Source organism: Montipora foliosa, chromosome 12 (assembly GCF_036669935.1).
Source record: "Montipora foliosa isolate CH-2021 chromosome 12, ASM3666993v2, whole genome shotgun sequence".
Classification (NCBI taxonomy): Eukaryota; Metazoa; Cnidaria; class Anthozoa; order Scleractinia; family Acroporidae; genus Montipora; species Montipora foliosa.
In genome coordinates, this window is record NC_090880.1 from 30,605,249 (window position 1) to 30,620,248 (window position 15,000).

The following is a 15,000-nucleotide window of genomic DNA, read 5'->3' on the forward strand; positions in this document are numbered from 1 at the left end:
TTCTATCCACCACTTACGAACATCAAACCGAAATATGGCGACTCCGATAGCAGAAGAAAGTGGCGCTCGAAAGAAAATGTCGATGCCTCATTCGTCATGTGTTTCTGCAAAGATTTATCAGATTATTACATTCACCTTGAAGACGACGTCATTTCATCGCCAAGCTTTGTGCCTAAATTGCAGGACTTCATTAGTGGCCAAAACAAAAAGGGTTGGTTGATTCTTGATGTTACAGTGCAAGGAAGCAAAGCGAAAGTTTATCACAACCAAGACCTCGCAAACATCGCTTCCTACTTCTACCTCATGTATGATGAAATGCCCATCGATTGGTTGATGGGACATTGGCGTGGTATTAAGTCCGGGAAGATGCTAACCCCTCCGGCGTCGCTTTTTCAACACATTGGTGACACATCTTCCCTCAAAGAAAAGGGACAGTCGGGCCGACAACAGAGAGAACCATTTTTTGATCAATATGATCAGAAATTTAGAGGATTGAATCCTCCAGCAACAGTAACGACATCAATGTCATCTCACGAAGGGAAGGCAGAAGATGCTTATAAAAAAGGTAGTGGGTTTTTCTGGGCGCTGCATCCTCAAGAGAAGGACTTTCTCTTGGTTACATTTCAAACGCCAACTGTTGTCCAAAGAGTAACTGTCGATACAGGAAGCTATTATGCAAAAGATGACTTGCTGAAATACGGTGTCCTGCAAGGTAGCTACCAGGACGATACTCTATCCGAAAAGAACGATTTGTGTCGCGATTTTGAGGATTTAGGATCATTCAGCGGTGGAAAGGTAGACATGTCGCCAAAATCATCCAACAAGGTCGCTTGTTTAAAAATCCTGGTTACGCAGCGTCAAGATACATATGTTTACTTTCGTGAGATCAATATCTGGTAGAACTGATGAGCAGTTAGATAACAGAGCAATGCAGAATGAGATACCGTCTGTGTTATCTGAAGGCAGCTGGCTCTGGAAGTCCAAGCTGTACGAGGCTAAATACCTTGAACTTGTTTCCCATCTCGGAAGGACTTGTCAACATGGTGAAGCCACGTTTAAGAGCTTCAGCTTCCGATGGTTTCGCCTTCTTGAGAAGAACCTTACAAGGGAAAAAAGAAGAAATTAAACACACAACTATCTGGCCTCGGTTGTTCAAAAGGTGGATTGCGCTATCCACCGGATAAACACTAGCAAAACCGATTGAGTTATGCAGTGGATAGCGCTATCCACCCTTAGAACAACTGAGGCCTGGTAGTTCTAATATTAAAACAGTGCTGTTTTCAGTTGGTTTGTGGGCATAAACTTGAGCAACAATTTAAAAAGTTGGGTTAGGGTTGGTAAACAAACATGCAAGCATCAGATATTGTTACGTCCCATGATCTTAAATAAACATTTAATTTCATTTGATTCTCTTCTTTCCCTACATCTAGGTACGACGGAAAGCCGCAAGAATCTGGAACAAAAATTCATCTTTCAAATCGGCACCCTTAATCCTCACGGTATTAACGAACGCTTTTCATTTAACTAATATATTCCTACTTTTCACGTTGCCATGTTACCACCAATAGCGTAGCTCCTACTCTACTATAAAAACTACACGTAACCCATAATCCCTCGATTCGCCCTGACGAAGGGCTAACGCTCGAAACGTCAGCTTTTAGAATCTCTGTACGGTGGCCAATTTACATTATAAACTCCGTTGATAAAACCTAATTTTTGTAAGATACTCATTCTTTCCCTTTTAAGCTCTCATTATCCCCTGCCTCACGGGAATAGCATTCTTAGCAGGATTTGTTGGATGTGAAGACAGCTACACTGGTGTCTAACACAACCGAAGCGATTCGGGACAATAGATGACCAAGTTCGTTCCCAGGGTCTCTCTGTCGATGACAACGACAGCGACAGTGGAGACCTCAGGCAGGGCTCGAAATGAACTTTTTTTGCTCAGATGCCAGCTGGCGACTAATGGGAAATATTTGGTCGCCAGATCATCAATTTTGGTCGCCAACTTATTTAACATATGACTTACGTAAGAAAAGGATTTTAAATGTTACTTTGCATGCAAGGAAAGTCATAATTATTAAATAGCAAGAAGAAAAAACAGCACGAGAAAGACCTCTAAAGCCACTGTCGTTTGCGGCTTTTGTCTTTAGTTTGGTGATGGTGGTTATTTGAAATGGCGCAAAGCACAGAACGTTTTAAGTCCGTATTGTCCATAGCAAGGCAAACATGGGTCCTTTGTCCTTCCTTTTCACTTCTTCAAAACGTAGTTCTTTATTCTCCTACAGCTTGCTTACCTTTATCGTCAGTAAAAACAATACTACAATTGCTCGGCCTAGGCCCCCACACAACCACGATGCTCGTACTAGTCTCCGATTGGGATAAAATGAAAGGAGCGGGTCGCAAGGTTTCAGTAGCCTCTAGAATCAGAGGAACTTGGTTTCTTAAATTACTTTTCTACCGATAGTTATCTCCATTTATTAATCACCTCGCGTAGTCAGTTTTGCAGGTGTCCGCTTTCTAACAGAGGGGACAAGTTCTCCAACCTACTTTACGTTAAGGATACAGGTTGCTTTTTGAAGGTTCCATACAAATTTCGAACTCATTATACGATGTCCAGGTTCATTATCAAGATATTATCAATATCAAGCTACAATAGTTCCGAGGAGGTCCTTCGGTAATTTGGCCAAATCTACGTTTTCAGCATTCACAAATAATGATGGATTTAAATTTTCAATTAACCTTCAGACTAAATCTTACCGGCCGCAAAAACTCACGTAACTTGCAAAAAGCACATGGTGTTAAAGTGCGCCCACGATCCCATGAAGCCGCTGAAAAAATATGGCGCCTAGTAAACGTAGCGATCGAAGTTTTGTGCTATCAATTAAAAGTGTGTGAAACCGATGTTCTTGTACTATTTAGACATTATTTTAGTGGGAAAAGAAAGGTGAGTCATCTAAAGATTCAAACACAGAAGTTGTCTACTGTTTATCCTGGGTTATAAGACAAAACATGATTCGCCAGCTGGCGGCCAGATCTGAAAATCTGGTCGCCAGCACTCAACTTTTGGTCGCATTGGCAACCAGTGAGTCGCAATTTCAAGCCCTGCCCTGGGAACGCGGTTCATAGATGACGCGCAAACGAAGTAGCAACTACTTACATTCATCCTCAGCTGCACCTGCAAATAGCCAACTGGTTTGCCTCAGGCCGCTTGGGATTCTCAACTTATAGTTGTTGTTGTTTTGTTCGGTCCTTTCATTGACTGTTTCACTAGTCCCGAAAAGCCCCTATGGGGACTGTTCAACTAAGCTTCTAGGTATGAAGAAAGGCAGTGCCTGTCGAAGTATTGGCTTTATACAACATATTCCCTCACCGTTAAATCAGCTCTTCTTGTGTTTTTTTTTTTTAAATCTATTTCTATTGCTGATTAGATCCGGTGCTCTTCAGTGTTTTGTCAAGCTGGTCCTTGCTTACAGTTACAGTATATCGCGAGATATCATGCGTGGAGCGGCGACACGGTTTCGTGTGCCTCGCGTGTTGCCTCTTGCCCTCGCGTGATCCCTTCAGCGTAGAGCACATTTGCCTGAGATATCACGCGCGTTTGGCAACAAGTTTCATTGCCGCTCGCGTGTCACGTATTACGCGCGCGTGATACTTCTTTATTTTCAAATCACTTCCGACCCTTGAAATGCAGCCAACTGTAGCCTGCGTAGCTGGATAGCCTGTTCACGGCTCTCGTCTTCGCTCGATTTTTTCTCGCCCTCGTCACAACTTCGGTCGTTCCGACCCACCGAGAGCCTGGAATAGGCTTGTAGTTCGCGGGATTGTTGGTGCGGGAGGAAAATAATAGGGAGCTTAAGCACGCGCGTTTTTGAGATGCGGACGACAACCAGAAGAGAACATTTCGAGTGCCAGGACAGTGGTGTCTCCTAGACATCTCTAATGGAGAAAAGATACTTTTTCACTAGTAAAAAATGGAAAAATGGTCGTTTCATCCTTTTGATTGGCTAATATTATGTTGACCTTCGGCGAGAGTGGCCTGTGCACCGACAGCGGGAGTAAAGTTTGTAAACATGGCGGCCGACTGGAGTAAGTTTTTGATCTTTTATTGCTTAGTGTTCTCCACAAAATACTTCAGAAGATCTTTAAAAGTTTTAAAAGTGCTCAAGCGAGGTATAAAAGGTAAAGACTTCTTTTACTTCAAAAGTATTTTGCCATTTGTTTGGGGTTTTTGTTCACGATCGGTGGTTTGATAGCCTCTCGATTAACACTTACCTCGTGAACTTTATGATCTCTGTACTTATATAATTAACAAATTACTTCATGGTTGGCTCGTTTGTACGAGTTTTATTACTCACTCGTTCCCTTCTCTCACTCGTTCGTTTTCACAACTCGTGAATAAAAATCTTACGCACTCCCCAACCATGAAGTAATCTATATTTATAGTCTATTTTATGGCCAATTATAGACCCCATCGATCTTAGTCACTTTTAGGTAAATGCAATTTTAGCGACCCCAACTTGGTCAATTTCTGTTTATGCATAAACCTTACACAGGCAGACAACCCTAAGGATGCGAGAGTGCGTGACGTGACGTGACGTTATTTTCCGACAGTTGTAACGGCCGATTCAACTGATCGAGGAAAATGTTCCATAAAAACTTCAAGTCGCGATGCTTCTTTTCGAAAATTCACTTTATGGACAGCCAGATAAATAAAGTTCACTCACCCACTATTTTCTGCGTTGTCCTGAGTGATTTGATGGGTTTTTGGGACGCTTCGATGTCCTCTTCAGATCCCACGCGTCGCCTCATACAATATACATAGACAAGACGCCTACAAGGGCGTATCCGTGGAATGCGCAAACAGTTAACACAAATTGTCCAGTTACAGTGAACTTCAAGTACAGGTAGACTTCGGAAAATGGCAAAAGATTACTAGAAAGATACATCTGTAATATAACTTAAAGTTTTTTGTTGTAAAAACTCATTACTAATGTTACTAAATTTGCAAATGCAAACAACGAAGCCCTATTAGCAGGTTATCAGGATACGGGATCTTTTATTTATCTATTTTTTGGAAGGAGACTTAATTCAAATCCTACAGTTTTACTTGCTTCGTTAACTCCTTTCATCCAAAAATTACAGGATCAGCCTTAAATCATCCGAAAAACTTATTACAAATCACAGTTCAACAACTTATCATCCTGGGCCAGTTGTTCAGAAACTGGGTTTTAAAACGAGTTTTATCCTCTACTCCCAAATGCTGTTCAAGGCTGATATTCAGAAAAACTTTACATTAGAAGAAGTCAATCTTGAAAACAAAAATAAGCAAAGGAAACTGTGACCAAAAAGTTGAAAACATGAAACAAAAGTTTACGCTAATCCTGGATTAAGGTAATTGGCTTTCGAGCAACCGGGCCCTGTAATCGACGTCTGGTTCTGTAATCCTGGTTTAGTTCTTGCAAACTGTATAAATTTGCCGTGGCGAAGACAAGAAGACAACATCCGTGCTCTATTTCTCTCAATGCTCAAAAATTCCGTAATTGCGTGTTGTATAGTCCAGTCCAAAGTTCTAATTTTACAATTCCATAATCTTGATTTCAGTAACTTGGTACCAAACGTTCCACAATAACTTGAAATCTCGTTAAGAAAAATCCTTAAATCCAGTAGTCCAGTCCGGATTGAGATCGCCAAAACTCTCTCTATCATCGATTCAAAATTCAACAAAAGCTACAAGTAGTAAATAGTTATCAGAAACTACAACAGTTCGTCCTGATTCTACACTCGAGCTGAACAAAAAACCCAAAAAACCCTTGTCATCGTTTTCGAGAGAACAGACAAACAGCCGAAACTGTTCTGTGCCTGCCCCTTACGGCACTGAAAAAGTACCGTACGTTGTACAATAGTACTTGACCGTAGCCCTTGGCCAAGAAACTAATCTTAGCCAAAAGCCGGAGAAGCGATCAGGATACGGGATAATTAGGTAAAAAAAATTGTGGGGATACGGGATTTTTAGTCTGGAGGTGGGGGGGGGGGGGGGAGGGTAAAATTGAGGAGATACGGGGATATCTTTTAAAGTAAGAACGCATTGCGTGTGGTAGTGCAGTAACTTGACAGTGTTTTTTTCCATAACTGTCAACTGAGCGGCGTTTTGTTTTTTCCAGGAGATTCAAGTCCTTGCACAATATGTAGCTCTAATAGTACACCACATTGTTTGGTATCGTAAATCATTACGGTGCCATGGTAGACATCTTTGCTATATACCCTCTAAGAAGACATGTGGTTCAGTAAAATACTAAGCCCAGAACGATTGAAGAAAATAACAGGAAATCGAGAAACATTTGGCTTCAAAGCCGATATATTGATCATTTACAACTTCTTTTTCACCACAAGCTTAAGCGTGTACTCTGAGCTTCTGACACCTTTCCAAGACCAATGTTACTAAAGTTTTTTTTTTCCCTCTCCAGCGGGGTTAGTATCTGGATGGGGGACGTTAAAATATGCGACTTTTGCTGTCAGGAACATACGCCCAAAAATTCTATTTTAACGCTCAAAAATGCGAACAAAGCAAGGTACAGATTTTGCTAGCCTGCTTTATGCAAAACAAATATTGACGAAAAAGTAAATAAATATTAATATGTAGTTTTTAAGGAGAGCAGAAGGAACTTTTAGGAAGTGTCGATCGAGAATAAAACAATTTGCCATCAGCGAAAAACATTTCGGGAAATTTTTGTTACGTTCCATCAGAGTTCAATTTTTCTATCGTACTTTTGGTCATACAAGTAAAATCGCAAAATCGGAAGTGACATCGATTTTAGCGGCCGCCTGTGATAAAGTTATACCTTGCGTGTTTACTGACAACTCACGAAACAAGGACACATCTGTGACAAAATGACGGCATAACACCTGGTTTTTGTTAGTGCGTTTTTTTTCTTTCAAGTGTTATAAAGTTCGACAAGATCTATGTGCGAATTTAACATAAAGATCACAATCGTTGATGCTAGTCCAAGTGTCAGCTGAAGTTAAGCTCCTCCGAATGAGGTTAGTACTTGGATGGGGGACGGCTGCGAAGTCCCCGTGACGGCGATAACTAATTCGTTTTTTTTTAAACTTGATTTCATTTTTTATCTTGTTTGGCCGTTCAAAGCTATTCTCTTATTTTCTTTCTACGTCAAAACGGCGAACAAACTGGTTCCCAAGAAATATTGGAGTACGTATTCGTTCTATGCAAAATGCTTCTAATGAAGTATTCGTTGTATGCAAAATAATAATGTTCACAGTGGAACACACAAGTACGAAGCAAGATCTAGAAATAACGTAGAAAATTCTCCTTACCTTTAACGCTTGCCTTTCTCAAAGAAAAAGCATCTATCCACTTTATCGAATAGTTTAATACTGAAACAATCATGGCGGGCGGAAAGATTCTATTATAAATGTTTGCTTTCACCAGTTCCACGCAAGTGTGTCACGGTGGGCGAGTGGTCTAACGCGCTAGCAAAACAAAATCGTGATGGCGTGAGAAGTATAGGAGTTCTCCTCGGGGCAGGGAAGTTTGGAAATACCGTAGGGAATATAAAGCAGTCCACCCGATCGGAGATTAATTCAATATCCGTGGGGTATGCACATTTGTGACTACCAACAAAAAAAAGATTCCAGCCCGGTTTTAAGACGTGGATGCCTTCGGCATTCCACGTAACAAGGCGCGCAACTTCCATGACCACTCACGGCCGAGTGCCTCCAGAATTTAGCCGAATTTCTCCCACTTCCAAAGGTCGCTCGCCTCCCAGCCTTGTGCTCGTTGAAAGTCGATAATTTTGCTAGCATCGTGCCAATCGTGTTATTGGAATTTGATAACCGTCATCAAAATCAAATTAACCAATCAAAAAAGCACAGATTTCCCCCAAGAGAGACAAAATTATTAATCTGTGCTTTTTGATTGGTTAATTTGATTTGATCAAATTCAATGATGCATGACGTCTGTCCACATCATCTGGCAATAACAAAAAGATTGAGTTAATTAAGCAGCCAAATTTGGTCAGATCACAGCCATTTTCATGAAAGTTACGGGGAGAATTTATGATCCAGCCTCTTTTCCATGCTGGCTTTCCCATGTCCGTGATTGGACCCCCCCCCCCCCCCCCTTAAATTCCGTTTGAGTAAGTTGCAAGACTATTTCAAAACCGTTTGCTGACGTAATCATAAGTGTAAATTTACAGTTATAAGTGTAAAGTCACTGTTGTAAGACAGTATAAATTTACAGTTTGTAAGTGTAAATATGCCAATACAATGTAGAATTTTTATTTACAGAATACTAATTTCACCACTTAATTTTTTCAATCAAAAGATTAATAAAATAATGAAATTTTGTTCTATACTTAATTTCAAAATTCTCAAGGAAAAAATTTAGGTTTCAACAATGGCTCTAACCAGCCACCGTAGCTTTGTATACAGTTTTAGCTATATCTTTTTTTCCTTCCCATAAACTTTTTAAAAACATTTTTGTTTTTAAGGGGGATAATTTGTACACCAAAATTATGCAATAAATAATATAGGTCACCTTGGCCGTTTAAGAGTAAAACACCATCGGACCTGTCTATCTCGATTATCGTTGATCAAAACAACTAAATTTGCCATGTTATCAGAATGCGCACGCTTATTCGCAAAGAATTATGGGTCATTCACAACTTCTCTCACGTGTTTTGAGAACTGTTTCACCGTGTAGGATCGACTTACGCCATATTTACGATGTTGCAAATTTGATCCAATTTATAAATATTGACACACCATATGCGCAGTACAGGATGCGCAGTGCAATACTGTAGAAACACCTCAATTCTTATCAACTCGCTCGGAAAAAAGGCGACGATTTGATAATGATAAGTCCGTGGATAAGGCGTTGTGTTGTGGTAGTTGTCGCTGTCGTTTCCGTTCTGCTCCTCACGCTGAAGGTTTATTCTGTAATCCACATGCAAAGCAAGAACAATAATGTCATCACAGAAGCTGCAGATGGGATCATCGAGCAGTTTGAAGGTAATATCTACATCGAGACAATCCAAGAACATTCATCCAGCTGAGTTATCTGCTTTCTCCTTTTAGTTAATTTGTCCCCATCTCTAAACCAACAGATGACGTGGTCAAGGAAACCCTTAACCAGAGCAATCGTATAAGTTATAAAACAACTGTCACTTCCTTTAGTTCTTGGCGACCTCAGAACTACTGAAAAAGCTAATACAAGATGGCGTATCCCACTGGCGAATTACCCCCTTTGGGTAGAGATAAAATACCCGAATCTCGACTCCATCTTCAACACGTGAAGTAAATAGCCAACTTGTTGCATCTCTGAGTTTCTTTACCCTGTTACGTTTTAAATTATTTTTCTCTGAACACGCCCGCATAATCCACGATTTTCAATTCCGCAATGCCGACAAATTCTCGTAGGGTTAGCTGATCTATGACATTGCTGAGTTCTACCCTCTAAACTAAGCTTGGTTTGAAACAAAACGGCTCCAATATGAGCCACCAAATGAAACAAACCGAGTTCTGTTAATCACGTGTTCTTTTTTTTTTTTGGTCATCAAATCAACGAAGTTTTTGAAGGAACAGCGGTTATTGTGCTTCAAATGTAACATTTTCGGTTTTACCTATGCACAATGTAACATTTTAGACTTGTAAACTGTTCAGTAAGTTAAACCCTTACAAGCTTTTGAAAAATTCTAAAGATCTTGTCCTGTTTGTCAGTGGGCCGACAGTCGGTAGAGGGTAGGTCTTCTTCACAATTTCCAAACTCGGTAAACATGAAATTAGGGCTTAGTCTATAAATCCCAGGAATTAATGGGTCAGGTTTAATAGCCAGAATACAAAATTTCGGATAAATGTTACTCGCGAAAATTTTCCTTTAAAAAGTGTCGCAAAAAGACAGAAGGGAGACTCTTAAAAGTTACTGGAGATAGAACAAGCTAGAATAACCAACGAAAGAGAAGTGCTTACAGTGGTTTGAATTCTCAAAAAGAATAAAATTGGTATGGAAATCAATTGAAGCGAGGGCAGAGGCATTTTTCCCCATCCGTACTAAAATTGCCATGGTATTATATTTTAAATCGCTCTTTTCACTTACAACCTTAGTTTATGAGAACGTCTTATTTTGTGGCTGAGGCATTTAACTTCATATTGTTAAACAAAACATTGTTAGAAATGAAATATGGTTCAGATTAATGCTAGATTGGACATTTTTAAGGGAGTTTTTGTGTTGAGACTTATTACAACATCTTTTGAGGGAAATATATTTTATGTTGTTATCAATAATTATTGAACACTTACATTATTTGCCGAAGGCGAGGCAAATTATTGTTGTAGTATAATTACATAGGTGATTATTTGGAAAAGATGCATTTCTTTAAAAACAATTTATTTCTCCGTCTGTCACCTCGATAAAACGGCTTACCTGCATTTTGAAAAAAACCGCTTAGGTCGTTTCCATTGTCTCAGAATGAGCGCAGGGAGGAGTAATCACTCATGTTGTCACTTCCCAGTGGTAATCCTTATAAGGCAATTTGAAAAAAAACTGCGGACGTGATTATCGCGTAGTTATCACCTCAAGTGCAACCAATCAGTGCAGAGAATTTTCAATAATCAACTATGTAATTATGCTAATTGGAGATATTGCAAACAGAGGCAGGAGGGCTCTTCTTTACCATTTTCCAGCAACGGTACTGGTTAACTGGAATTGCAAGGCGCCCCACGTGAGATCGTGGTTACCAGTTCTGCTGCTGCAGCCATAGACCTTTTTGCAGATACGGCAGCCATTTTGATTTCTATTGTATCGAGAGACATTATGGGACTTAGGGGGCAAATTAATATGTATTTGCCCCCTGGGCATCCCATAATAAGTATTTGAAACAATAGAAATCAAAATGGCCGCCGTATCTGCAAAAAGGTCTATGATCAATGAGTTGTCAAAAATATGGAACAGGTGTCTCAGATACCATAGCAATTTGGCTCTTTCAAAAGAAATGTGTCATTAGTCTTCGTTACTCTGTCGCAGTGAGTGAGTCTGAAGTGGCAGCTCTCTAATCGGGAGAAGAACACATTTTTCTTCGAAACACAAGTAACTGTGGTTACACGCGATTGGAGAAATTAAGATGCGCGGTAAGATCTTGTTACACAGACGATTAGAACAGTTCCCTGCTAGTCTTATGCTCCATTTTCGTTCTTTGCTTCGCCGCTCTCTCGCGGATCAAGAAAAACCTCTGGGACCGGGCTACCAAACGGTTAAAACACATTTGATCTAACTCAGATCAAACTCCACAAGCAAAGAACTATGCGTCACAAATACGTCAAAAACACATGGATGCAAGCGGCTGAGTGAGCGTGGTACGCATGCGCGCGTCAAACATGTTTGACACGGTGTCCAAACGTACAAAACTTCGCCCATCAAACACGTGAACAAAAGAAATGTTTTAAGTTGTTTGATCGAATGTTTGATGGTCTTCAAATTGTATCAAACACGATCAAACAGCACCAAAAAAGGTGGCCCAAAGGTATGATGTTTGGTCAGCAAACAATGTTTGATGTTGTTTGGTCGCCAAACATTTCCCTTTTAGGCTTAGCTAAATCTAAATATTAGATTGGAGATTATTAAGGGAGTTTTTTTCGTGTTGAGACTTATCACAAAATCTTTTGAGGGAAATATATCTTATGTTTTATTAATAATTACTGAACAATTATTCGCCTAAGGCGGTGAGGTGAATATATCGGTGAATAACCGATATTCACAGAGCCCGAGGCGAATAATTGTTTTAGTGATGAAGTGATACATGAAATGGATCATATATGAACTGCGGATATGAAATCAAGTGAAGCTGTGATCTTCGCAGTTATGAACGCAATTTTTGCAATTGCGTAAAGAAGCCTGAAAAATTCAGGACTTCAACGGGGTTTGAACCCGTGAGCTCGTGATACCGGTGCGACGCTCTAACCGGCAACTGAGCTATGGAGCCACTGACGTTGGGAGCTGGTCATTAGTGGGTTCTAATGTTCCCGTTAGGAATGAATCAACGATGAAATGATATATATGATGCATTTCATTAGTGGGTTCTAATGTTCCCGTGAGGAATGAATCTACGATGAAATGATATATGAAATGCATCATATATATCATTTCATCGTTGATTCATTCCTCACGGGAACATTAGAACCACAAATGACGAGTGAGCGTGGTACGCATGCGCGCGTCAAACATGTTTGACACGGTGTCCAAACGAACAAAACTTCGCCCATTAAACACGAGAACAAAAGAAATGTTTTAAGTTGTTTGATCGAATGTTTGATGGTCTTCAAATTGTATCAAACACGATCAAACAGCACCAAAAAAGGTGGCCAAAAGGTAAAATGTTTGGTCAGCAAACAATGTTTGATGTTGTTTGGTCGCCAAACATTTCCCGTTTGGCCAGGCCCTAATGACGATTAATTTTGTACTTTATGGAGAAGCATAATTATTCTATATGCACTATATTGCTTTCTGAGCTTAGAAACGGGAGCTCTGCTTTTAGGCTTCGCTAAATCTATACATTAATTCAGTTCAAGTTAACGATGAAACGTAAAGGACATAGATTACAGTGGAATACAGCTATTGACGGTTATTAGGCCTTGCTAAAACACTGAAGCATGTGGCGTGAAAATGAAAACCGCTGACCATGGAGTCACTCCCCGCCTATTTCCCCGGTACAGGATGTGAGGATTGTGACCCCCGGTGTAGGGGTACCAAGAAAGAGTGAGCATGGAGCACCAAACGTCCCCGCATTGCCCCGCTCATTCCCGGATGGGATTGGGGGGGAGGGGGGGGGGGGGGAGTCCGGGAGTTTAAAATGATTGGTGCATAAGTCCCACATGAGGTCACAATTAAGACTTTCATGTTGTTTCTTTATTAAACAGTTCAAATGGGGCATCGGGAGGACGCTTTGTGTCCAGCCGTTGAAATCATGGAAAGCCCAAAGGTGGTAAAGCTCGGACAATACCCAACAACGAAGCGTAAGTACTTCCATTTTTTAAAATAAACTGCATAGTAAGGATGCCGGATTTTGCGTTATCACAGAAACTGACCTGTACCCTTCATTCGCTCGGTCGACTGATGAACAATGGGCTGTGTCAAAGTTCATGTCTGCCTCCTCTTCAAAGCGAGTCTAATTGCAAATTTTTTCTTCTGAAAGTTAGTTTTCATTCATGATATGTAAAATAGAACTAATTGCCCTCACAAAAACTTCGCACTTAGACTCGCTTTGAAGAGGACGCAGACATGAACTCGGAAATGGCCTTTTGACTTTTGCTTTACTTACTAAAGGCAAAGTTCAGCAGATACCACAGCTATTAACAACTTCTTATTTCATTGCACCGGCTCCAGCGCTGTACGCTTTCTTGTGCCCATTGTTTTCAGAAACAATCATAAGAACTATTTGTAAAGCTGCGCACGGACTCACAGTTAGAGGAGACAACGGCAACATTTGTTTGCCACAAATGAATTGTCATAACTGAGTGAAGTACGATGGTCCGGGTGAGTGCACAGGTCGAAACACCAAGAATCCGCGAGCTGAAAACAGCATTTTCAAGTTTCCGTTACGTTTAACAGATACGGAAACTTGAATTTTCGTCCTGTGGTGATTGACGTTTCGAAAACCTGAGCGGACGTCAACGTTAGAATGGAGTGATTTGAGTCAGTAGTTTAACACTGGTCGTTGATGCAGTTAATAAACGAAGTCGTGATGTTATCGGGCGACTGTCAGTTAAGGTGACTTAACAGTTTTTTTTAAGCACTTGTACTTCCATTTCTGCCATATTTATGCGGTTTTTGCCCAGAAGCTCAAACTTGTTCACTGATAAGTGCTTCCACGATGGTTTATATTTTTGACAGTTAATGTCCTCTGCAGGCTGTTACCATGGTAATACATCTACATTAAAACAAGGAATAAATGATGCTTATTCCTCATTTACGCAAAATTCACTCATTAGTTTTTTTTGCAGCATTTGCTTACTCAAAATGTGGCCAGAGTCCGTGTTCTTGGCGCTGACCAAAACTGAAGCGGACCCTGGGGGAGAGAATGTGGGTTCCTCTGAAGGATTTTAACTTCTAAAGCACCATGACGTTTAAGTAACGGAAACGAAGTTATACCGCATTTTAAAAAGTTTTCTCCATACCCACCATATTTGTTTTGTTTTTCAAAATCCGTGCCGGCCTTCAATAAATACCACTGACCAAGGAAAAACTGTGTTAAGCCATCTTAAGCCTTGATGCCATTGGCTGTGAACACGAATCACTGTTTACAGTCTTCACAGCCAATGAAAGCAAGGCTTAACTGACACTTGACCAATCACATCAACCACCAGAGTATGTTACTTGGATCACTCGACTCTGAACCTGAATGGAAGTCATCTGAGATGACTTCCACTAAGGTTGTCGACACGTCACCCAAAACAGTCCTCCTCAGCAATACACTCAACCGGACGATCGCACTTCACTTAGTTGATACTAATGCCTTGGTTCAAAACATTTACAGCTGTATAAAAGAAAAAAACATGCGAATGAAAGAAGCGAGATCAAAAACAAAAAACCTGATTTTTTTTTTCTCATTTTGTAAAGGATCTCTTTCGATTGGGATTGCGTCAGTTGAAAGGCCTTCGGGAGCTAATTATCTGCTAAAAACCACTCAGAGTTTGATCGACAACATGAGCGATGAAGATAAGCATAACACCCTCATTGTCATATTTCTGGCCGATATTGACGGACCACCAAAATCCAGGGCAATAACGGAAATCTCAAACATATTTGACAAGTATATTAACCAGGGACTTTTAACGGTAATCGAAGCACCGTTAGAGTTCTATCCACCACTTACGAACATCAAACCGAAATATGGCGACTCCGATAGCAGAAGAAAGTGGCGCTCGAAAGAAAATGTCGATGCCTCATTCGTCATGTGTTTCTGCAAAGATTTATCAGATTATTACATT

General features: G+C 40.4%; 1 protein-coding gene and 1 pseudogene across 1 annotated transcript in view; both read left to right on the plus strand.

Annotated features, from left to right (window-relative positions):
* Nucleotides 1–1,407, plus strand: part of LOC137978980 (alpha-1,3-mannosyl-glycoprotein 4-beta-N-acetylglucosaminyltransferase C-like) — a 7,864-nt gene extending 6,457 nt beyond the window's left edge. The window contains exon 3 of the mRNA XM_068826117.1: nucleotides 1–1,407. This exon is cut by the window's left edge and continues 239 nt beyond it. Within this exon, the coding sequence (XP_068682218.1) occupies nucleotides 1–900 (900 nt within the window). The 3' untranslated portion in view covers nucleotides 901–1,407.
* A 7,104-nt stretch (nucleotides 1,408–8,511) lies between these two features.
* Nucleotides 8,512–15,000, plus strand: part of LOC137979417 (alpha-1,3-mannosyl-glycoprotein 4-beta-N-acetylglucosaminyltransferase C-like) — a 7,778-nt pseudogene continuing 1,289 nt past the window's right edge.